The 25,760-nt window shown below is 37.5% G+C and overlaps 1 protein-coding gene and 1 long non-coding RNA gene across 3 annotated transcripts; one reads left to right on the top strand and one right to left on the bottom strand.

Annotated features, from left to right (window-relative positions):
* Positions 1-435: 435 nt before the first annotated feature.
* LOC129211372 (inter-alpha-trypsin inhibitor heavy chain H3-like) lies at positions 436-23,939 on the top strand. Of its 2 annotated transcripts, XM_054838388.1 has the most exons (21): positions 436-564; positions 4,772-4,795; positions 5,897-6,063; positions 7,085-7,189; positions 7,611-7,773; positions 8,715-8,825; positions 9,286-9,411; positions 9,952-10,068; positions 10,845-11,013; positions 11,330-11,455; positions 11,702-11,883; positions 12,844-13,029; positions 14,036-14,175; positions 14,556-14,710; positions 17,285-17,311; positions 18,752-18,802; positions 19,436-19,549; positions 20,118-20,322; positions 21,463-21,635; positions 23,269-23,380; positions 23,481-23,939. In XM_054838388.1, the coding sequence occupies exons 1-21, from the start codon at positions 475-477 to the stop codon at positions 23,608-23,610; spliced, it is 2,673 nt and encodes an 890-aa protein (XP_054694363.1). In that variant the 5' UTR covers positions 436-474; the 3' UTR covers positions 23,611-23,939. The 2 variants fall into 2 exon arrangements, with proteins under 2 accessions (XP_054694363.1, XP_054694364.1); XM_054838389.1 differs by lacking the exon at positions 12,844-13,029.
* LOC129211379 (uncharacterized) lies at positions 20,797-23,621 on the bottom strand. Its single transcript, XR_008578825.1, has 3 exons — positions 23,425-23,621; positions 22,424-22,494; positions 20,797-20,899 (listed from the first exon to the last, which is right to left on the bottom strand). It is a non-coding gene; the product is annotated as an uncharacterized LOC129211379 (long non-coding RNA).
* Positions 23,940-25,760: the final 1,821 nt, after the last annotated feature.

The following is a 25,760-nucleotide window of genomic DNA, read 5'->3' on the forward strand; positions in this document are numbered from 1 at the left end:
TGTCAGATAATGATACCTAAATTGGGTATCTGAGTGATATGCAGGATTACAGGAGGTCGTTTTTGAAGAGGAGCATAAATGGGTTTAAGAGACTAAAAGCTCTGTTACGGCTGCAATAAATTTGAGCTGGGGACAGCCTTAGGAAGGTATCAGAAAGGTGACGGGTTTTGTTTGGAAAAGAGGTGAGTCTGGAGCAGAGATCAATCTCAGTTGCCTGTACAGAAATGGCTGTTGAGTTTCTGTTTGGAGATATTACATAGAAGAGACATTGCTGAAATATTCTGTACATTCTGTAACAGTATTTTGTAACAATATTCTGCAGATTATGCAAATTCAAAATTCAGTATTTGATTTTTCGCGAATGCCTAATGTTTAATCCCACTTTTCACACTGGGTTATTTATTAACATTCAGTAAACAAAGCATTATATATTTATGCATATCGTTCAGGTTGGAACCTTACTTTTTTTCCAAAATGGAAAACCATCTATTGCTTTGTATTTTATTGTTGATTCCTGCCTTTGCATCATCAGACTTTTTGGTAACACATAACAGAAACGTCAAGGTAAGTAATCAACCATGTGTGGTCCTCCCATTCTTTATAGATGAACCTCCTGCCATTTATCAACATTTATCAGAGAGTTCATACAGCGTTGACACCAGGAGCTTTGTGTTCTCTAATACCAGTGAACACAAGATCAGACTTGGGACTCAGACTAGTTTACCTCTAATCAGCCTCATTTTTATATCGGGTCTGAAGAAGCTCCCCTCTCTCTCTTTTTAAAAGCATCACTTTATTTTTCCTGTCATCACCACATAATGCTAAAATGTTTTAGTGGTCTTATATTTAAATGTGTAAAACAATCAGTGCTGACAGGGAACTGACTTTAGCATCTGTAAAGCAATGCGAAATATTAATGAAAAGATGCCTTCAGGAAGCAGAAAAAAAGAGATGTAACATGGCATCCAGATAAATATGTCCACTATCAAAGTGGCATGGTAGGATTTTTCCTCAAAAGATTTGCATGTTAGCATAGCATGAAATATATCTCTGTCCCTCAAAGGGGGCATTCTGTTTTAGACTAGATCTCTGAGTAAGACAGTGCTTCCTGATGTTCTGCCTAATTTTCTTGAGTTAAGTTGCCGGCCACTACTCCTCACTTGAATACATTATTTTCCTCTCTCTCAGTGGTTACATACTATGAAAAGTTACAGAGGACAAATCTCTTTAGGGAGCATTGGAGGTTAGTGGGTAGAACAGGACAAAGCAATTTACAGTCAATTTCTGTTGATTACATTCTAGCCTTTGCCAAGACTTTTTCTTTGAAAATCAGGATAATAACAGATCTAACTTTTACAAATCAGCTTGAGATTTATTGCTGCAAATTGGAGATGCCATGGTTCTTATTATTTAACCATTATGTAGCCCAGATATAATGTAGCTTTTTCCTCCTGATTCCCATACTGCCTGTTGTTCTCTGTATGTCTTGCAATGCTAAAGCCTTTCTAAATGGAAAAAAGCCAAAGCTCTTTGCAGTGCTCCATCCGAACGTGCAGAACACTAAAGAAAAGTCAGTTGATTCTCCCAGTTTTGTTATATACTTTATGCAAATGTAATTTTATTGAAATGGAGGAGATTGCTATGCAGTGTGAAGGTCTCAGTCCCCATCCCTGTCTTAGCTCCTTTGAGCAAGAAGTATGCCAGTGAGGAGTGATGAAGCATGGCTGGAAGTCTGTGTGGCTGATGACCTTGAAGCTATCAAAGCTGCTTTTAAAGCCATAGTCAGATAAACACAATTGGCAGACCCAGTTCTGCTGAAAATTGAACAAAAATCCGCATCAGAGATCCCTACGTGCACTTGTACACTTTGTTCCTATGCATGCAGCTACTAATGGTGGGAAAGTTTTTCTAGATTAAAAATTACCCATAGAACTACATATTGAAAGCATTCAAAGCACAAGTAGCAATGATACAGCCTTCCTTTTATGGCCCTCTCATTTTGGCAGCAGCAAGACTCCTACATAGCTCATAAGGAAGTTTAGTTTTCATAGTTTAGCTGCATTATGGTCTCTTCTCTGTGATATTGAATTAGCATCACTTGGGATGATGAAATCGTTAATGTTTCTGTAAATTTGGAAATAATTTTCATGCCTTATTTTTGCTATGTAATACTTAGGGATGTATGCAAATATCTCATTCAGTAGTATGGGCTCCCAGAGGTCACTTCAAGTTAACTGTACAGTCTTTGCTGAATCTTTTAGTCATGCTGTGTTTTAGTTTCCCAAGCTGTAAAATCAGGGCTTCTCTGAGGAAGTACTGTAATGGGAGCCGCCTTTTCCCTCCCTGTTTTTTTGGGGAGTTCAAATTTCTTTTTCCCTGCTCTTCCTCTCCAATTTCTATAGATTTTTTGCCCCTGTATTCTTTGCTGTTGCCACAGCAAAACAGCATTAAACAAAGCAGAATTTGTTACTGTTACACAACTGAAAAAAAAGTCTAATAATTGGTGCAACTGGTAAATATGTGGAAATACTATAGAAACATTTGATCAAGTAACTGTAATTACACAAGTTAGAGGATATTAAAATCTCAGCTTGGTCTAGAATTGCATAACAGATTTTTTAATGGGACACTATCACTTTCTGCCCACTAGCTTAAAGTGACCTTGGATGTTAGTGAGGTCTCCAGCTACATCCAAGTGAATCATTAAGAATGAAAAACAAAAAATCACAAAATCACAGAGTTGCCTAATCCACTTCCGTGTGCAAATCGGGGTCAGCTGGACCGGGTAGCCCAGGACAATGTCCAACTGGGTTTGAATATCTCCATTGAAGATCAGCTGAAGTACAAAGTGACTAATACCTTTCACTGAGAAATTTTACTGTATTTTCTTTTTCAATGACATTAGCAGAGTACACCCCAAAATACTTACAGAATCAGAAGTCTTTCAAAACTACTGTAGAACCCATAATTCCGATAAAGAATGTGCACAACAGCAATTCTGTAAAAATTAAATGCAGGTAAAGTATCTTTAAATTTAGGAGGCAGTAGTCAGAATTGCAGAATTTGTAACTAAAGAACACATTTTTTGTAGTTTTTTTTGTATTCTTAAACTGTTAGGTAATTCCACTGCAAGGAAAAGTTTGTACCAAACAAAATGACATTTCAGTGATTTCCAGCTTTTCATTTCCCAGGGTCCGTACCTCAGTTCATGTTTTGTAAAGGGAAATGATTAGCCATAATAACAGTATAGAAATAAAAAAGACAATTTCAGTTTTGGAAAGGACAGATTTGAATTGGTGCATACTCTACACAGGCATTAAAAAAGTCCACATAGGTTTATGAAACAGGAGAGGCATACGCACAGAAATCACCTGTATGGCAATAACAGTTTGAGAGATGAACCTTGAGAAACGTACACAGACTTTTTGGCCAGAGTCTTACAGAAGTTGAGAAACCTCCCCACCAAAAACCTTGCATTACCATAGATTTAATATAGTGTCTTGAAAAATACTCCAAAATAAACAAAAAGTAACCCTCTGTGACTCAGTTTCTAATCTGTGAAAATTCTAACTGTGAAAGGTAACAAAAGCCTTAAATGTACCTGTATCTGATTTGTATCTGACTTGATACTTTATTGTGTCTTTACTCCTCTATTTGGAGGAGCAGGTGAACATGCTTGCACAAAATGTGACCCATGAGGCTCTTGGAGCCAAAAGAGATAAGGTAGTTGCAGCTGAGCTTACGGGAATTGAGTTACACAAGCTGTTATTTTAACGTGATTCAGTAAGCATGTTTGAAGCCTGTTCTCTCTCTTTCAGAAGACAGTACATGGTATTTTTGTAGAGCTTGTAATATTTGCACCTACTGTGGGAGCAAATATGGCAAAAAAAGTGTTCTAACAGCTTTTTTTTATTTCCATGCAGCCTTTCATAGTGACTGCCTCTCCTCTTTGTAAGCCTGCTGAATTACCATCTTACCTATTCATGTTAGAATGAGAGACTATTGGGGTGAAACAGGAAAAATTTAGGAGTAAGTCTGAAAGAGCGTAAAGATGGGTCTGTCTGATAGTTTGGATGTGTATGTGATTGGAAAAAATGTGCAAACTGTTTTTTTATGCTCTCATAGAAACCCTTTTTTTTCTTCCAAAGGAAAATTAGTTTGAAAAGTCAAAATATATACCATAGGACCCAGAACCAGGAATTCCCAAGAAAAAGATGTCACTCTCAGGACAAGATACTCTGTTTTTACTTTGATGTCACCACACAGCCAACCTATACTCAAGGAAGCCACATTAGGCAGATTTTAATGTATTCTTTAGTCTCAATGACATTTAAATATAAATGGCACTAAGCATTCAAGCCTCTTTTCCTCTCACTCTCCCCTCATCTCTCAGGTGATCCATTATTGTTTTTCAGCTAAAAGACACAACTTCCTGTGTCACTTGAGCAAAATACAAAGTCAGCAACATTCAAAGTCTATCTATCAAACCCACGGTATCTAAGGTGTACTAACATCAAATGAAAACCAAAAGATTCACCAGAACTGGGAATGCTATAAACAAATTAATTATACCTGCCTCAGATGCCTTAATTGCTCTTCCCTCAAATTTACTTCAGTTTACTAAGGAGGACCTTTCTCAAACCTTCCTTCTCCTGGACAACTTATTTTGACTTGGAAGCAGAAGAGAACTACATAGGTGCTAAGTGATTTATTTCTAAATGCAGCTTTCCTACCTTAGTAATGTTTTTTTCCCCTGTTTTTCTCTTTACAGAAGCGAAATGCTGACAATGACTTGGTGAGTAAGGCTTGGTTTTGTCCAGGCTACTGAGAAAGATTTATAGTGACAAGAATATTCTTACTGTGTTCACAACATGTTTCTGTGAGTTGACACAGAGCAAATGATATTTTTAAGTGTGTTTGACGAGGGGAGTAGCCCAGAGTTGCTTGTTTTAGGCAGTTCCTTTCCAAGGTCTGATGGAAACTCCTGGAGAAGGAAAGAGAATGAACAAATTATTTTTAACCTTGTTGTATTTGAATAAATAGCAAAGTTGTTTGAAGTCACCTCTGTATCTCTAACAGACATCCATTCTATGTTGGTTTTATTTTATGTTGTAGTTACTTTTAAGGAAGGTAAGAGACCTCATCTCTGGGGCTGATTCCACTTGGCACCTGGACTCAACTTCAGCAATGCTTAAATGCTTTGACTGGGGACCTTCTTAATCAACCAGCCAGAGATCAGACCTGCCATAAAAACTCCAAAGTTCTTTCCCGTGCTGGTTTTGCTGCAAGAAGCAGACCTTGTCACAGAGTTGCCTAAGGCATCACATCTGTCCTTACCTATGCTTTCATATAGTCTCCAGCAACCTTATACCTGAGCACTCAAAGAAAATAAGTATTGCCGAGTTGTGAGGAAATGGAGAATAACATAAAATGGAATATGGAGCCATCTGGAATTGTCTAGGTCTATTTTTAAACAAGATGACTATTTATATGCCTGCTGTAGGAGTCATCCACTCAGCTGATAATTACAGTCACTAATAGAGAGAGGCAGCAGTAAGTTGTGCTCTTTGACCAACCAGAAACAAAAGTCACAGTCTCAGTAGTGAAAAAAACCCCAGTTCTTATAATGGCAATGTCTTTGCTGTGGTGGTAGTATGTTGTTAAAGAGGCTATAGTTGTAACGCATGGAATAGCATGATGATGGCAGTGTGATAGCTATCCAAGGAAACGCAGCTGTGCTCCAGTTCTTATAATAAGGTCATTCCTGGTTTGCTTTGGAGTGATAGAATGTCCTGCCATGATTTCTTTTTAAAAATACGATTATGGCTGATTAACACAGACATCAATGTAACAGCTACCTCTTTTTTTAAATTTTGTTTTATTTTTCAATCTACAGGTTGTCAATGGGATAGAAATCTCCAACATGAAAATTGATAGTAAAATAACTTCCCGATTTGCCCACAATGTCATCACCAGTCAAGCTGTCAATCGTGGAAATGTGCACAAAGAAGTCGTCTTTGATGTTGAACTCCCTAAGACAGCCTTCATTACCAACTTCAGCATGTGTGTAATCTTTACAATATTGTTAGAGAAGACTGAAAACCTGTGCAAATGCAACTGGGAGAAATGGAACACAAATGTTCATTTTTACTTTGCCATTTGATAGATTTCTAAATGCCTCCTGGGTAATTTTCTGGTACTGTTAACTTAACATGCAAGATACTTGGAGAAAGGCAAACATTGGTACATCTATAGAAACGATGACTAATTTTCAATTATTTCTATTTATCACCATGGACCTTAGGGAACAGGGAGTCTTCTCTGGAGATCCATTCACCTTTTCAGAAATACTACTTACTCTGGTGTTATCAAACCAGAAAAGTTCCATTATTTAATTTCCCTGATGGCATTATAGCTTAATTTGTGTCTTCTTTTTAAAATCATATTTGAATGAAAGGCAGGAAATAGAATTTTTCCTTTACATTTGTACCTTTTGTTGCAATAATATGCAATTCTCACACCTTTATGAGGTTTGATTCAGTTTAAGCACATCTGTCTGTGCTAATCACACTATGCCTGTTTTATTGTCAGTTAAAAGAAACAGTAGCTTTTAGGGCAAAACTACTCTTAATGCATGCTAGACCTTTTATTATAGGATGAGATGAATCTCGTATGAGAAATATCTGTTTAATGGTGTAAGGAGTCTAAGGATGAAATGTTCAGCTGTAGACTGCTACATTTGGACAGAGAGTTGGCTTACCATTAGATGAGATGAGATGGTCAAGCTGCTGAAGTGTAGGAATATGGCAGACGTAAGTAGTGTTGCTATCAGCCCAGTTTTGATCTAATTCATTTTCAGAGCAAAAATTGGTTTAGAGTCTCTTAAGATATGAAGCACAGAGCTCTTCATTCCAGCTAAATTCACTGAGAAGACTAACTTCAGTGAAAGTGCTCAAATTTTGGCAATATCAGATTCCTGAAAATACTTTTTAGCAAACCAATCAATAAACATAGAATTGCCTATAGTAACTTTTCATGTATCGGTGCAAACCATTCAGCTAAACTAAGACTTTTTCATCTGCAGGACAATTGATGGTGTCACTTATCCTGGAATTATAAAGGAAAAAGAAGTTGCAAAAAAGCAATATGAGAAGGCTGTTTCAAAGGGACAGACTGCTGGTCTTGTCAAGTAAGAATGATGTCTTGTGTGGCTTCCACACCATCATCCTGTAGCAAATTGTGAGATTGGAAATATCTTGGTCTGGCATATTTCTGAAGTTTGTTTTTTACAGGACCAAAGAACAATCATTAAGTTAGAATTCTTGTAGTGTAAATTATAAAAAGGAAATACAACTTCTGACTGCACAGGCAATATCTGCAATTATGGAAAGACTGTTTCTGCAACTTTTCCTGCCTTTGTATGACCTGTTCCTGGGATTAAGCTCACTGGGAAACTTGAATAAATTCTACAGTTTGAGTATAATTTTAGCAATAGATCAAAATTCCCATCTTTGTTTTACTCCTTTTTGAAAGTCATACTCCACCAACCCAAACAATAAATATTGTGAAAGAGGATAAAGATATTATTTTTCTTACCCACTTAAATACAGAGCTTCAGGAAGAAAAACAGAAAAATTCACTGTCTCAGTGAACATTGAAGCAGCCAGTAAAGTCACTTTTGAACTCACATATGAGGAACTGCTGAAGCGACAGTTTGGAAAATATGAGATGTTCATCAAAGTAAAACCAAAGCAGCTTGTCAAAGATTTTGAGGTAAATGGCAAACTGTATCAAATTGGATACTGTAACTTAAGAGATGATGAAATTCTGTACATCTGTTGAAAGTGGAGTACCATGGTTATTCCCATTGGTTCACTGGTGAGCTAAAGGCCCGTGATAACATTTCTAATGAATCACGTGGGTAATCCAGTGTGCTTTAGTGCAGATTTTTATTTGTAAGCCTGACAAATTGGCTCAGCTACTAACCCTCCAGAAGAAATTATATATGGAAACCTTGAAAAGCCATTATGATGCCTTGGGGTAAAATAGAAGACTAATAGCTTTTATGAATGCCTTTATAGCATAAACTACACCTTTCTCACACCACCATGAAACTATATCATCTTAAATTACAGTGATATATATATCACATTCTAGAATACTGCTGCTTTTGTCTGCCAAAACTTGTCTTTGATCACTCCTAACTGCCTTGCTAATACCCAGCTCTAAGGCAAAATGTTTCTCCTTTGTGTGCCCAGAAAATGCTGTGTAAAAGGCATTACAAAACTTGGCATGTATAAGAGTTTATGCAGCATTATTTTAAATACACTACAATAGAAGGCATACTGAAATATAGGTTGAAGTTGGGCACAACTCACAGGTATGGCTGGGTTATATTTTTGAAGGACTTGACTATTCATTAACATTTTACAAAGTTTCACTATCTAGTTTTCAAACAAGTTATATTTCTATTAAGGTTTATTTGTTTCTAGCTTTATTTTTAAATTCTATGTACAAAAAGGCCTGCTTCATTGATGGTGTGTTCACAGAAGTGTGAATTTGGACTGCTACTATGAATTACAAAAGTAAATTTCTTTTGCTTTTACAAAAATCCCTCTTTTACATCTGTAGTTGCCTGCTGATCCTCTTGTAAATGGCTGAGTCGATGTGTTGTGGGTTAATCAATGACAATGAATTTTCAATTAATATTTCAGATTGAAGTAAATATCTTTGAGCCCCAGGGTATCACTGAGTTGGAAGCAGAAGGAACATTCATCACCAATGATCTACAAAATATCATTAAAAAAACTTTCACAGGGAAAAAGGTACAATGACTACTGCATTCCGTAATTTATTTATTATGGTTATAATTCTGAAATAATAACATCAGTGCTAGCAATGGAGGTGAGAGGGGGAAAAAGATAGAGAAAAATGCCATAAAGGCTTGTCTGTGTCTGTGTAGTTTTCTCATGTATGGAGGTGGTAGAATTCCTAAGACGTAGACTGCCCAACAGCCTTATCAAAGGTTCTATTCAGAGCAGAGGGCTGAACCAAGGAAGGTGGGGAAGTAAACATATGAAGCAAGTTCTAGATAGCAGCCTTCACATATCAGTTATCCATCAATAAATATATACATATGGATACAAACTAATACCTAACATGATAAAACAGGTTATTCTCATGTCTGTGTATATAAATATACTAGTTTTACAAAAATGCAAACTTCTTTGTGTTCTGTAGAAAATCTTCAGCTATTAAGGCTCTAATGAGGGCTTTTCTTTTCAGGGACTTATCTCTTTCAAGCCCACTCTTGATCAGCAGCGAACCTGTGCAACTTGCTCACAGTCTGTCTTGGATGGGGATTTTACTGTAAGGTATGATGTGAAGAGAACAACTCCAGATAATTTGCAGGTAAATCTGACAGCTGGAAATTTTGAACTGTTGAACAGCTTAGCTTGCATGGTAAAGGTGCAGCGAGGGCCAGCTGTTCCCTAAAGGACAGGGAGCTGAGTGTGATGGCACAGGGGCTTCCCCAGCCACGAGCCCACTCCCCACAGTACCTGAGCATGGCAGACCCCGAGATTGTAGTCAGAGTCAGCTGAGAGTCCAGGTCATCAGGCAAGTTTGTGGTGATGAGGCAGCCCAAGGTCAAGGTGGGAAATCAGTCTGCAGGGTGGGATCCAGATCAGTGGAATCTGTGGACAGGAGCAGGTACGGCTGTGACACAGCTGGAGGCAGGTATTCTTACAGTGTAGCTCGAGCAGGGACTAAAGGCTGAGGCTTGTGCTTAAATGAAGCTCCTGGGCTCATGAACAGAGCTGAGACTGGTTCGGGCCATTAAAGTCTATTAGTTCACTCAGAGGCTAGAGACTAAACAAAAGCAATTTTTTTTTAATCCATTTTATCTTTATAATATACAAAAGCTTTTTTTTTTTCTCTTTTATTTTTCAGATTGTCAATGGCTACTTTGTACACTTCTTTGCACCAACAAATCTTCCAAAGTTGCCCAAGAATGTTATTTTTGTAATAGATATTAGTGGCTCAATGTCTGGAAGAGAAATAGAACAGGTAACTTATTACATTTACTATAAAGTCCCAATGGAAAAGCCTCTTATGATGGAAGGGACATGCTGGCTTATAGTGCATATGTGCTGCTTAAGCTATACCAAGTGGTTTTATGCTGTGACCTCTCTAATGCTCAGTACTATAAGTATTAATTTTAAGCAATACTGTAGAATAAAATTCTATACATTCAGGCTATATTTACTACTTATAAATGTTATCATTTCAAAACTCTCAATATCAACATTTCCGGAGAGTTCTGTCACATATACTGGACAGTTTCAAAATTAAAATGCACATACAGTATTATGTGCATTATCTATGTTGTTCATTCTGTCTCCTCGGGGAAGGGGCGGGTCTTTATTAGTTGGGACTGCTCATTCTAAGATAATGCTCAGAATTTTAAGGTTTTGGTGCTGCATCAAAATATCCATGCTTGCTTGCGTATGAGCTTCTCCACCAACCTGTAGTTACCCATTTCCCATCACTTTCAATTTGCCATGCCAGCTTACCTCAGTGTAAGCTACGATGCATGACGTGAGACCTGATTTTCCTCTCAGTTACAAAGATTTACTAGATGTAATTGCAACTGGCTGACTTCACTAGAGTTACTCTGAAATAGACACAGGGACTGGCAGCGGCAGAACGAGCTCAGAATTTTTGCGTGACATACTGTGTAAAAGGTAAAAATACCCAAATGCTGAGAGATTAATCCTGTAAAAACTGTAAGTACCTGTTTTGTTAAATGTTGAACCATACATTTAAATTTCTTTGTCTTATAGACGAGACAAGCACTTCTAAAAATCTTAGATGACATTAAAGATGATGACTTCTTCAATTTCATCCTGTTTGGTAGTGAAGTACACACCTGGAAAGAAGCATTAATCAAGGCCACTCCTGAGAATTTGGATGAAGCAAGGAAGTTTGTTCGGAGCATTGACACTGCAGGCAGTTAAGTACTTTACTGGACTTACCAATAGGTCGTTGTGTAAGTTAATTTATCAGTTGAGTCTGTGAACACAATGCTACAGCTGTTTTTTTTTTAATTACTGCTGAGAGACTCCCAAAGTTGAAATTTATTCAGCATGACATCTATTTTTCCTTATGTTTCCAAAGTCCAGATACTCTTCTGTCTAAACATCCCCCTGCTTGCAAACCCAAATATTTCATTTTCATATTGTAATGAGCTCTTGACAGATTCCAGTGAAAAACGGGCCTTTATTTTGACTGTCTGTGCTGAAACCAAACTTCTGTCTCTACCTTGCAGTGACAAATTTACATGGTGGTATAATGAGGGGAATTGATATGCTGAATGCTGCTCATGAAGGAAACCTTGTGCTCAAGAGAAGCGCTTCTATAATTATCATGTTAACGGATGGCCAACCAAACGTAGGTAAGTTTGTGTTGGATGGAATAATAGAGTGAATTAACTAACAAAAAAATGCTCAGTTAAAATTGGCCTCCATCTTTGACTTCTGGATGTTTTCATGATTTAAATGCTACTATACCAGCATCATACTAGTAAAGCAAGTTTTTGATAATGCCTCCTAAGAAATCCAACCATAACTAGGCACATTTCATTTTGTGATAATTTTACTGATTTATGAAGAAAACTGAACCTTTTTCTGGTTTGATGCAGGCATATCAAATACTCAGGACATTCAGGAGCATGTAAAAAAAGCCATTGAAGGAAAATATCCCTTATACAATCTTGGTTTTGGCTATGGTGTTGACTACAGCTTCTTGGAGAAGATGGCGCTGGAGAATAAAGGATTGGCACGTCGGATTTATCCTGACTCTGATGCAGCTTTACAGCTTCAGGTACAGTAATCACCACTTAAATGATACATAAATTCAGATAACTATACAGACGTTCTTATTCTGAAGTAATCAAAATCCCAAAGTGTAATGTTGTACTGAGATACTAAAGAGTCTGCTGTAATCAGAATATTAGTTGCATTTAATTTTCCCCTTCCCTTACATAAGCAGGAAGTGGAAGGACAGTAAAAGGGAGATACTGCGGGCTACAGAAGAGGGTTCAAAACTTGGCATAGGGTGACACAAGTCATGGTTCTGAAGGACACTTCGGTGTGCAACAAAATTGCTGCAGTCGTCATATCTCCCACACCTCACAGATCATGTAGTTAATGTCATGTCAAGGAAAGAGAAGGATGACAGAGCATAAAGGCTCTAGATATTCTGTCTTTAGGAACTTACTGCAAGCAGGTGTACCGTACCATACTTCTGAAGCGTTTTGTAGTCATATAAGGCATGAGAACAGGTATAGGCAGTACAGAGCTGCTCTTTTTTACTTCTTGCATTCCAATAGCAGCCATTTGAAAAATTCACCAGAGAATTTAAATACTAGATTTCATTGCAAGCTCTGCCAAAATCAAATTCCTAGTCTCCTTTGGCTTATGTTGTCATTTCAGTCTCTGCAGGGAATAGATCTAGAAACTAATTTCTGTCAAATGGGGGGAAGCTTGGGATCCCTCTTGATGAACATTGATGGAACTCATCATCCACAGCATGTTGTTCTCAGATATTTTTCTACTCTCTTAGTGAGACTGAAGAGTGTATGTCCTTTCTCATTTCCAATATTTGTAGATTTTTAGGCCTTGTACTTTGAGATTATACTGAATATTTAAATATTTCTGCTAAAATACACTTTTAGTTTTCATTGCTGAAATAGCAGGATGTTTCTGGGTACAGGTCTTCCTATGAATTAAACAAACAATGATAGTTAAATGTTTAACTTTTTTTTTTTTTTAAATCCTGTAGGGGTTTTATGATGAGGTGTCAAATCCCATGCTCACAGATGTGGAGTTAAACTACCCAGAAAATGAAATATCAGACCTAACTAAAAACAGTTTTAAACATTTCTATGATGGGTCAGAGATTGTGGTGGCTGGGCGCTTTATAGACAACAACCAGAACAGTTTGACTGTAGATGTGAGAGGTGAAGGCGTAAGTATGGATTTCTTTGACTGAAGTAAGGCATGCAAAATGTCTGAATGTTCAAAGCTGGCAATACTTAAAATATTTACTGGTATTTCTTTACCTCAGCAACAGGATGTGTTACTGCATATGTAAGAAACTAAATGCGCCAAAGTCATTGCTTTTAAAACTGAAAGTTACTTGTGTAACTCAGTCAGGTATACTGGGGTCAACAGCTTTGTGCAGTGTGACTGGATTAGCTTTACTAACAGACAGATTTATTTTATTTTATTTTATTTTATTTTATTTTATTTTATTTTATTTTATTTTATTTTATTTTATTTTATTTTTTAGTTTAGTCTCTAAATACCCTACCTGGTTCTTTCAGGAGCCAAATGTTCGGTGTTCAAAGACACTATAGTCTTCACTGGGTGAAGAAAACTGATAGATAAGCCAGCTGAATATTTGAAACATCTTCCTCTTAAAATAGAAGTCTAATATGAACCAAGTGATCTAGATACCTCTCCAGATCTGGATTCTGTAAAATTATTTGCCCCTAATATTGAATAAACACCACACAAACATATTATAGGTCATGTTACCATAAATACTGTGAACTGCATATATGCCACATGCACTGTGGTGTATTAAATATGTTATATGCAATTAGGTATATTTCAAATACAAGTAATGTATTATTAGCAAGTTATCCAGCAGATCTGCTTCAACATGTTCCTATATGAAACTGGTGTCATAATCAAAGTTCTTTAAATCCTGAGTAGCCAAATCCTAATGAGCAAAAATGCCATGTGCATTTGGAAACTGTGTTATGTCCTATAGCGTACACTACTGACCTTCAGAGAAGCAATGGAACAAAGATCCTCATACAACACTGACAATTTCCTGGACAAGTGCTCTGTAGGACCAGACTGTTTTTCAGTTTAATAAGATTTTCAGATGTGAAGGTCTTGATTCTGGGAGGTTCTGGAAGTTCCTGGCTGCTTATGATACAGAGAATTTTTCTTATTCCTAACAGGCTAAGGATGCTTTGTCATATACTACACAACAAGATGCTGAGCAAACAGCTGAAGCTTTGAAAGAACAAGAATACATATTTGGAGATTACATTGAAAGGCTCTGGGCTTACCTCACTATTGAACAACTTCTGGAAAAACGGTAATTATATCTAGAATAACATCTTCCATGAACCTGTTAAGCCATCTGACTGGTGCTGAAATTCACATCACACTGAGGTGGCAATGGGAAAGCATTAAAAACAGTAAGGAAAATACCCCAACCTATTCTCCTCCTCAACCTCAGTATTCCTGTTTCAGGTTACAAATTAAACAATTTTAAATTATTGCAAATATAAAGCACAGTTTTGCCTTTTTCTTGGATATCCAGTGGAATCAGAAGTGCTCTTAGACTGTAACAAATATTCCTTATTCATAAATTAGCTGCAGAGAAATGACTTCATTTTAAAGAAAAATATTTAATCCTGAGTTCGGTGAGTAATTTAGCAATCATCGATGCTAGGAGTTTCTACCTGTATTCAGCATTGCAGCTACAGGAGAAGAAAAGGAGAATCTTACAGCCGAAGCTCTGGATCTCTCACTAAAATACAAGTTTGTAACACCGCTGACATCCATGGTGGTAACAAAGCCAGAAAGCTATGACAATCAAGATGGGATTGCTGATAAACCCATTGAAGGTATAAACATTTTCACAATTTTACTTTATTTGAGAAGCCAAGTGTTACTTTGATGTTCCCCTAGAGAAAGGCTTTTGTGTGGGCACAGTTTTAATCATGTATCTGAAAAATCTACTTTCCAAGCCTTGCACGTGTATGGTTTATGCAAAATTACTTTTCATTGTAAAGCTCATTTCCATCAAACCATCCTTCATTATTAAATCATACAAGCAAAATACTATAAATTCAAAATGAGTGTATTTTAAGCTAAATATATTAAATATTACATTGAAAAAAAACCCAAACCAAGAAGCATTTCTAATCTAATAATCCACCTATATTCAGTTTCGTTCACATTGCTTTCTCCTTTATTTTTCTATGTACTTCAGCTTAGGGATAGATGTAGTAACATCTTTCTACGTAGAAAGGGAAAATTTGCATGAGATCTTTCTCATGCAGGATACACCAGGTTGTTAAAAGATGGAGATTATGTCTGTAAAACACAGTATTCATATATGTTGCAGAAAGAGAAGCGATTATATTGAAAGTGCACAATTTGTTCTCAACTCCTCTGATACTTGGGCTAATCATTAACTCAGTGCTCAATAACACGCTGTACTTTCCTAGATTTCAGCCTCTTTGTTTAACCTGTGTGAAACAAACTGACTCTATTCCTCTTTAGCAAAGGAAGACAAATGTTATCCGCTCAGTGCACCCCAAAGCCACTCTGCCCTCATCTCTCTGCTGTTCGGGCCATCCTCATCTCTGCCACATTCAATAGATCTGACAAATCTCTTGTGAGGCTTTTCAATCTCTTCAATTTGCATCCATTATTTTTTCCCAAAACTTTTGCTTAGTGCCCCAAAAAGTTCCTCCCAGGCTCTGTGTGGGCTCTCTGCTGGCTTCCAGATGAAAAACTCTCAGCTCCTGAATTTGGCATGGTAACTTAAGGCAATTTAGCATAACAGAGACACTTACTGGAGGTTAGCGGGCTTTCCTTTCAACTGGAGTAAGTCCTGAAAACAATGAATTGCTAAGTGCCCTTCAATTCTAAATAATTCTTCAGGCATTCTGCTGATAAAGTTTTTGCATTATTTTTCTTACCTATCATAATGGGATACCGACATAAGATCACTTCATGGTTAATTTAACATTCAAGTCATTATACAGCTGTAAACTTTAAAGTCGCTATGCTGGACTCCGTAAGATGGAAAAACTTACCCAAACTTCTGATGGAAGTGGCATCCACTCAGAGTGATCTTCAGCTCTTTGCTTTGCTTTTCCAGGTACTTGTAGTACAAAGGCCCTTTTCTGAACCTCTTCCCAAGTAAATCTGCTTTGCATATAGAAAGTATAGAGCAGTAACAGGAGGAAAATACTCAAAACACTGCTGCTGTATAAGAAAAGAAAATAATTTGCACACACCCTAGAATCTAGATTCACAAATAGGATTACTGAATCATTCAGTCAGTATTAACAGAATCATGCAAACACCTTGAAAACCACAAAAGAGTAAAACCAATAAGGAACGTTTTGCATTGTGGAAGTTGCATAACAATAAAACAATTACTAATAGTGCTTTTGTCATATACATAATTAATTGCAGTTTTGCTGCCCCATATAACAGCTTTTTACTTTCAGTGTATTTCTGTTTGATCTACAGATACTGAGTTGTATCATTGGGAAGAAATGGAATTGTAAAATATTGAAGATACCTGGTTCAATTGTCAAAGAGTTTTAAATTTTTTTTCTTAGAATATGTTTTAACAGGGTCAGAGTCCTTCCTGTTTAGTCATGCAACTGAAACTGTAAATTTCTCTTTTTCTTCCTTTTACTTCTTACCTGCCTGTGGTAACAGCTGAAGGTATGTACATTTCTTATTATATTTACTTAATATTTTTGTTACAGATGGATTTCCTGCATCACTCACTTGATCTAGGATGCAATATTTTCATAAAATTCTTGGTGAATAAATCAAAACTGTGTTATAAATAGATTAAAAACTTTTCAGCTGGAAAAGTTTGTAAATACCGTTTTCAGTGTGGTTCCTCCTATCTTTGATAATTGCAGCATCCCACCGTCACAAAATTCAGGCCCAGTACAACTAAGTTGCTTTCCACCGTTGACTCCCAGATACCTGTGCGTAGCAGTCTCTCATACAGAGATGTCTTTGCTGATTCTGTGACTGCTGCTTCTGCAGCACAAAGCCCTGTCTTCAGCCACCCCTCCATAGCTTCAGATGTAAAAAGAGTAAAGCCTAGAAAAATGTGGAGGCAGGTGGGTAAATCTTACTGACCTCCCAGCAGTACAGTTTAGAACAAGATGGCACAGAGGAACCTGATATGGACAGGTTGTCCCGGCCCCTTACAGAGCAAACCTCACGCCTTTGGCGAAGTAACATTTTTGCTGAAAAGGCTGCCTGTTCGTGACATTTGTTTTGTTGTAATACTGAATAATCTGTTTTGACTCAGTTTTTTAAATATTTAGAAATGTATACATAATTACAAGATTTTGGAGTTGGTTTTGGTGGAAGTGGGAGAGATTTTTTTTTTTATTCTTTCTAGCCTCTGAAATAACATTTTGTTTCATTCACAGCACAAGCTGTCACAGCTGCTAGGCTGGGTAAGTCATGAGTTTAAGTTTCTGAATGAAACAGCATCTATCAAAGGAAATTGACTCAGACAACTGAAATTACCAGAGAGATAAAAACTGCCTTTTCTGGGTTTACAACTGTATTTTAACAATACTGCCAAATTCTGCTTACTGCCAAAATGCTGCTCACTGCTAAAAACACACTTAAAGATCGAACAATACGAGATAAAAAAGTTTCAGCTAAATAGCTTTTAAGGAGTAAATGCCACTTCATTAAACCACCATTTTTTCCTGAAAACTGTTTTCCAAATACAGAGGATGGACCTGAATTTGCATCTCTTTTGGAATTATATAAAGCAAGGGACTATGATGTCAGCATCTCTGGCTAAATTAATATGTTCAGTTACTTATACAAAAAAGAAACTGTTTTATTCAAGAGAGAGCCAGACAGCAACTGACCCTTCAGCTTGCTGGTTGGGCAGTCTTGGAAATGGGAGAGTTAAATTTAAGTTTTTGCTCTGGAGATTAGTCTCAGTCTCTCTTGTTACCGGAAAGCAGCAAAATAATTCACTCTCCAAGACTTATTTTGAAGTTTTAGAAAGCAGGCATTCTTTATTGCAGCACTGGGTGCACGGGGGATAACTCCACCTAACATGCACACCCAAAAGACAAAACTAGCAAGTATTTATACTATGTTAATATACATATTCATTATATTTCTGAGTAATGCTTATCACATTCATGGATTTTCCAGGAACTCGTTAGCATGTTGGTTGGCACCTCCGGGTGGCCGTCCTCAGTCTCCAGATTCAATCCTGGTATCACGTATACCCTATCCCTCAAGGCTGGTTTTGTGATCATCTTGTAACTTTCTTACCTTTGCGCATCTGTTCTTCCAGGGCCGAGCTGTTTAGAATGAGATTGTCCCAGGGCTTCTTGTTTTACAACTAATTATTTTCTAAGTTACAATGGCTTCCCTTTTGCTTGGTCATATCTATTGAACAATGGCTCTAGTTGCCTGAATTGATCTTACAGGTATCACTCTCAATCTCTGTCTCTATAGTTTTCTCACATCTTCATTGAAAAGAGTTAAATTCATTCTGGAAAAAAAAAAAACGTCAAAATCTCAAAAGTTTTCAATGGATGATGTTGCATTTACTTGCTGATAGACAGCTTAATCCTTAAGTCTGAGACATTTGTGTCCTATAGATAAATTGCTTGGGCCTTGTGGAAACCCTCAAAGCAATTTAGGCTACAAGAGAAAGCTGTCTTTATCCTGAAGCTTTCCTTGATTCAAAAGGGGCACAAACTGTCATTCTGTGGACTATATGCTTTAAAAACTAGGACGGAATTAGCAGTTTACCTAGCATATTAATTTCCTGACATCTCACATCTACAGTGCAGATAGTGTGTAAATATTCCATTTTAATGTGAATTTTTCTCATTTTTTTTTCTGTTTACTCTCTGCAGCTCCGCAACTACATTACTTACTTACAGCACACCCCACATGGCATACTCTTGGTGAGTAATTTGAATAGGGTCTGCTTAGAAGTAGAACAGAAGAGGGTATTTAAGACCAAATTGCACAATTCTTATGAGTCTTTTAGATAATTCCCTTCCACAAAAGCAGTGATTTTTTTATTTCCAAGGGACTAGCATTTTAATTGACTTCAAAAATCTCTAAATGTTTTTTTTAAAGATCAAGTCACTGAGATTATATATGGTCATTTTCTTAGTCCTCCTTCCCATTGTCAGGCTTTGTGCTGGTAACTGCCTGTTCTCTATTCAAGCGAGCTTCCTGCCCTCACTAGTATGTTCATGGCCCTCAGAGATAAGCACTTAGAGGTGGCCATCCTGAACCTACAATCGATGTGCCAAATTTTGCAGTGCTCAAAAGAGACACAGGATATATGCCACATGCCTGGGAAATAGGGGGAAAGCAACTTAGTTCACTTTGGGGAGATGGTAGCAGCTTCCTTGGGACTTCACCACTCCTTTGGAGGATGGGTGGGACTAAGCTGGCCATACAGCTGGGATGGGACCAGTTCCTGCTGGTCCCCAGCATCAGCAGTTCCGCTGCCATAGCATTAAACATTCATGCAGCACTTTGAAACTGTGTATCACTGTACAAATACCAGTGATTTGCCTTTGCAGTTGATGGAGATCCACACTTCATTATATCGGTGCCACAAAAAGATGATGCCATTTGTTTCAATATCAATGAAAACCCAGGTGCTGTGTTAAATTTAGTAAATGACCCAGTTACAGGTGAGCTTTTAATTTTTTTAAATACAGTAAATCAGGATACTTAAAATGCCTTATGTTTAAAGACTATTTCTCGCTTTAATACTGTGTAAGCTTTTTTCCCAGCAGAGTTAGTAGGATTTACTGTTGCTGTGATAGGGTACCATTACTGCGACTGTGTTTTCACTTCTTGGAGCAAAATGAACTTTTCAACTTTATTTGAAAACCACTGTGAGAGTTGAGAGACATAATTTGTCTCAGTGAGTAGCAGTACAGCAATAAAAGAAGCCTTAGGTTGCTATTTCATGGAAAAACCTGGTAAAGAGAGTCAGATGTCATGCAGGCTATGTGTGCCCATCACAGACTCTTTGTGCTCTAGGAAATATTAAACTTTTCTCCAGAAAGTGATTGTTGTCTCTGTGGAAATCCACAGAACAACCCCTACTTTGGCAGAAATGTGCACGAGTAATTCTGATCTATTTTTCAACTCATATTTGTTTCCTTGAGTTGTTAAATTTCTGTGACACTCCTTGACATCAGTTGATCAGGTCCTATCTATAAAACAATACTTGATGTTTCCTTTTTATGTTAGGTATCACAGTCAATGGAGAACTCATTGGTGATAAGAGAGCAAATAGTGATGCAAAGATCCAAAACACATATTTTGGAAAACTTGGCATTGCAAATAAGCATCTGGATTTAAAACTGACAGTAACTCCTGAGAGGATCACACTTCAGAATGGCAATGAAAAAACAGGTTTGACCTGGCTTGACACAGTCACCTTGCAACAAGAAGGGTAAGGCTCACAGAAATAATATCAGGCTCCTGTATTACTTTCTACATTTTTTTAGTGCTGATCAATAATATACTTTTAAGATTTGTTGTCTGAATATACAAAAGAAACTGATTCAAGTCCTGCTGGATTCTGCTCTCTACTTTGTTGTGTAGCTGCTGAATGATTATTCATAAATACCTCTGCTTGGAATAAGTAAGTGAAGAATTTCCTATTCTGTGAAGGATTTTCTATTACTGTGACTAAGGTAGAACTAGATTTAGTATTGTGCTTAATGCAACAGTGTCTTGCAAATACTTAAAGAGTAACTTTAGACATAGTGTGTAATCCTTCAAACAAAGACATAATAATGTGCTGTAAACAATCTCCATTTAAAAAAAAATGGAAATTGGGATACTTATAGAATAGGTACATTTTGCCCTGTCAGCAGGTATCTTTTTTGTGAGATTTATCTATTACAGAATCATTTGTACCTGTGCAAAGGGAAGTTTAAGAAAAAGAATGGGCAGCAGCTCCTCCTCCTCATTTACATTTTCATTGTGTGCCTGGAACAAAATGACTACCTTCTCAAAGCATGGCACTGCAACAGAAAGAGCACCGGAGCAAAACCGTTATTCATACAACATACTTTTTTTTTTTTAATTATGACAACCACATTGATGATATCACTAACACAATCAGAAGCAAATCTTCTTTATCCTAGCCCTGACCTAGACAGTGCAGGAGTTGTCTTTTCTAAAAAACAAAAGGGAAAGGTGCCAGGTAGCATCCAGGCAAGGAAGCAATGGTTTTATCAATAACATTTTTATTACTAAGCATGAGGTGCTCTATCTACATATCTACTAACCCATCTGTGATTAATTGCACTGTTAGAGGACAAGGTTTGGTAGAAACGTCTTGCTGAAAAGTTTAAAGGCTAGGTAGCCTTTTACTGTGTGATTTAGTGAGTCTTGGACTGTCAGTGAACACACAGTGATTCTCACAGACCAAACTAGGCAGGAAAACTTCTATTTTAAAAAACACTGAGCAATTTATAAAGCCATGTTTGTGTGTTGAACATATTTCTTCTTCTCAAGTTTCTTCTCATTGCTATTAAGTCTGGGAAGCACAATGTCCTAAGTCAAGTTTCTCTTTCTTCCTCAGTTTAACTTTGATAATTAACAGGAAGAAAAATCTAGTGCTCAAAATGGGCAGTGGTACCTCATTTGTTATTGTTTTGCACCAAGTATGGAAGAAACATCCTCTCCACCAAGATTTCCTAGGACTGTATACATTGGAAAGTGATAAACTGTCTGAACAGACCCACGGATTATTAGGTATGACTTCATTTAGTGTTTTCATGCTTGTCTTTCCTTGAGGCTACATAATTTGTAGACCCAATCTTGTACTCGGCCTTTCTGAACTGAGATAGTGGAAGAAACTGAGGTGACATTGATTTGCCATAATAAGATTTCTGAGAAAATATTCTGGGCTCAGACTTTATGCGTTATCTTTTCTTAAATTCCTCTGCTGCTGCTGAAATCACTACCATCCATTGTGCTCACTGGCACCTTTAAACCTCTTTATCTTCCTAAATCCCACTACAGATTTTTTGTTTTTCTTGCTCCACTTTTCCTCCATCCTCTTGGATAGTTTGATCTCTCTTTTCATCTTCATCACCTTTCTCCTAATTACAAGCACTCTGGGAAAATACATGTGTTTGCTCAGTCAAAATTTACCAAACCTCAGTTAGGGCATCCTTGTAAGAAAAGATGTTTTTAAGGTATATAAAGTATAGATTTTTCTAGCATATATTAAAATCACAGAATGCCTTGTATCGTCTAAGATTTTCCTCATGTTACCTAACATTCTTTATTCTAATAAAAAGCGAAGTTGGTAATTCAGGGATCAAAATTCTGACCCCATTGAATCCTGTTTTCTGCCAGTGTAGTGGGTTTGGTGGTGTGCATTCTCTGTTGGAAAATACAGAGATTGCAGCTGTTTTCCCTTGCCTTCCAGTTTTCATTTACAAAATCAGATAAGGGCAGTAAACATTCATTTTGGGTCAGTAAGTTTACTCATTGTGGAAAATAATGAACTTAGTCTTCTCAGTCTTGGTACACACTTTGAGGCCTGAGGAGAGTGAGCCAAGGTATCAGTGGTAGCACACATTGGGTCCATACATCATGGGAAATGCTGTAATAAAACAGAAAAAGAGCAGAATAAGGATGGAATGTTATTTATGCTTTCCTGCTCCAGTCTCCTCAGGCTAAAGGACTTCTCTACACAGAAGTTATTCTGCTGTGGTAAGAATTGTAAGCAGGAAGAAAATTGCAAAAGCCCAGGTGACATGTGGGCACGCCATGTTACAGTTCACTGACTTACACATAGCTATTTTCATCATCTTTGACTTTGCATCTGCACTTCATTAAATAGTCTAAAATCTGTGCTCATCAGAGCACTCAAAGCACCAGCAGCATCCTGCACCAGCCCAGACAGGGCAAAAGTGTGTGAAAGCTAATCCTGGAAGAAGTGTGAAAATTCCTTAGATGTCAGCCTTGTTCTGAGCATAGTCACATCCAAAAATTTCAGAGCGCAACACATGCATTATTTGATTAAAAAAAAAAAAGCTAAAGACTTGGAGACGATGTAATAAATACAACTGAATAGACAAGACACAAAGCGAGGATAACTTGAAGATATCTAGAAAAGACTAATTTTACTGTGCACTCAGAAGTTGGAACTTACGTGCAGATGATATGCATAGAATTCTGGTTTATAAAAAGTAAATAATACCATAGACGTATGTTCAGCCTTGCGCGAAACTTGGTGTTTGCTTATCCACTGAAAGCCCTGAGAGGACGTGGAAAACAGCATGGGAACGTAGAAGTTCTGGGGTTTCTGTTTGGTTTGTTTCTGGTTTAATACGTGCAACTTGCCTGAAATGGTTATTTTTGCTTCAATTTTTAGGACAGTTTTTCCACACCATTGACTTCACCATACTGGAAATTCATCCTGGGTCTGATCCCAAGAAACCGGATGCCACGATGATTGTTAAAAACAATGAGCTTAGAGTAACAAGGTACAAAATAATTAAGTCCTTAGCAAAGACTTAGGAAAGATTACCTCGTCAAAGTGCAGTTTCTGCTTTGATACTTCCATGCCTGTATTTTCCCTTTCAGGGGCTGGCAGAAGGATTACAGAAGGGATCCTAAGCACGGCATTGACATTCCTTGCTGGTTTGTTCATAACAATGGAGCTGGGCTGATAGATGGTGTTCATACGGACTATATCGTTTCCAGTCTGTTTTAAACAACTTCCTCCAAATTCATGGGTATACAGAGTATTTGTCTGAAAGAATAGTATTTTTCAGTGTTTAAGTGATAAAAATACATAAGCTTACAGTGTTTGGCAATGCCAAGATATGATGGATTCTCGGAGTTTTACTACATATTTGATCAAATCTTAAGTGCTAAACAGCTGTTCTGCTTGTGTGCACAGATTACCGCTCATCCCCCAAAATATCCTCATTTTACTGAGTTAATTTACTAGTTTTAAAATTCTGACTTAAAATGTTACTTTGTAAAACATAACAGAAACTTTCTATCCAATTTTAAATCAATAAAAGCATCAATACTTAATATCTTGTTCTGTTATTCCAACAGCTAGCAATGTTTTCATTCCAGTTTCCCAAACCCAGGATGCCAGATGCATTTTGAAATTCAACGTGAGAGGCCAGCTGACGGAGCAGCACGTAGTTCAGGATAATTCAGTAGCACTTCCAACCGTCCGACCTCTTGTCTGTAGAGTGCCAAGGGCTGGTGCAGTGCCATTGCTCAAGGTGACTGTTAACATCCAGGACTTCTTCATTTTCATATTTTAATTTGAACTTAACTTTTGCCTCTCCATATCTTTATAAACTAATGAAATACCACAGTTCCAAACAGCACTCAGATTTAAGTAACAGTAGCAATCTTTTGGACAGTATCTTTTTTTGTGTAAGAGCCTTACCATCTTCCAGTAAAATTCCTTCCTCTGATCCCGTAACAGAATTTATGTACGTACTTCAGGGAAAGAAGCGTCCCATTTATTTATATATTCATTTTGTACTGGAAGAAATTGTAAGCTATTAGTTCTAAAGCAAAAAATAAGTAGATTTCTTATTTACTTTGAGTTTTCTTTTAATCAGATCAGCCATAGCAAAGCACTTGTGGTCTCACATGGCAAAGTAGAAAATGTCCCTACTGTTATACGACAAGGAGAGAAAGTCAGCGTGTGGGGAACTAGAACACACACACAGCTGAGGGAAGAGGAGTGTCATGGAAAAAACAGAGATGACTTAAGATGCGATGGATTAAATTGAAAGAACAAAGGTAGAGGTGGACAAAAATGCACCAGAAAAAACAAAATTAAAAGAGGAAAAAAAATAGAGGAAAAATACATTTACTGTTATATTTATGGGAGAGACAGGCCTTCTCCAGGAATGAAATCCTTTACTAAAAGAAGTTTTGTAGAAGAAAAAAAACCCCAATTCTTGGTGTGTCACAGTCACTAGTTATCTCTGCCTGCTTAATTCAGACAAAAACAATGAAAGAAAACAGTAGTTTCTACAAAAGGTAGTAAGTTAGTGAAAAACAAGGAAGGCAGGGAGGGAAACAGGAGGGAGTGAGAGAAGACCAGAAAATTGAAACTAGTAAGGTTAATTTACATAGTTCTGAATTTTTATTGTAAGATAGTTAATGAAATGGAATGAAATAAAGGAAAGCAATGATCCATTTTGGATCCTGAAACAGGAGCTGTGGGAGTGTCCATCAGGGCCAGTGCCGTACTCACCTGCTCCATTCAAACGAAAACCCGCAGCAGTGGACGGCAGATCTTGACCTACCTGGCTGGCAAAGTTTAGGCAGCAGGCAATGCTGGGCAGAGCCTCAGCCAGAGCGTCCCCATTTGATTTGTAGGATGAGGCAAATCTCCAGAGGTGGCAGGAGTCTCATCAGAAGTTGACCTCAGGGGTTCTAGTCTGCTTTGGTGTGGCTTCTGTGGCAGCCTGAGAAACTCCCTCTTACGCTGGTGGAGACAGAAAAAAAAAATCCCCTTTTTAATATGCAGTTCGTCCAAGATTCCTGCAGCAGAGGAAAAAACTGCAAATGTAGCTAAAGGTGACAATAGGGGGAGAGAGAAGCGGCAGACAGATGCTTACCGTTAGATAAAAATTTTACTCCTACCACCAATTGGTACAATGCTGGTTAAAAGAGAAGCGCGTGAGATACACAGTGTATTGTGCATCGGAATTAGAAATTACAGAATTCATTCCTGCGTCTGCCTTCACCTTCTTGAGCAATGGAAGGGAGCGCAGGAAATCAGAAGCCCATCAGAACTCGGGGGCTTGGAAAGGCCGGGAAGGAGAAGAGTGGCTCAACAACAAATAAAGACACAATTCAAATGAGAAAGAGTGAAATGGA

Source organism: Grus americana, chromosome 11 (genome assembly GCF_028858705.1).
Source record: "Grus americana isolate bGruAme1 chromosome 11, bGruAme1.mat, whole genome shotgun sequence".
Classification (NCBI taxonomy): Eukaryota; Metazoa; Chordata; class Aves; order Gruiformes; family Gruidae; genus Grus; species Grus americana.

What these genes read in the sequence shown, in the direction of transcription:
- LOC129211372 (XM_054838388.1), top strand. Translation starts at nt 475, where the DNA reads ATGGAAAACCATCTATTGCTTTGTATTTTATTGTTGATTCCTGCCTTT. An exon ending in CAACTCCAGATAATTTGCAG is followed by an intron (nt 9,412 to 9,951) that starts GTAAATCTGACA and finishes TTTATTTTTCAG; the next exon opens with ATTGTCAATGGCTACTTTGT. An exon ending in TAGATGTGAGAGGTGAAGGC is followed by an intron (nt 13,030 to 14,035) that starts GTAAGTATGGAT and finishes TATTCCTAACAG; the next exon opens with GCTAAGGATGCTTTGTCATA.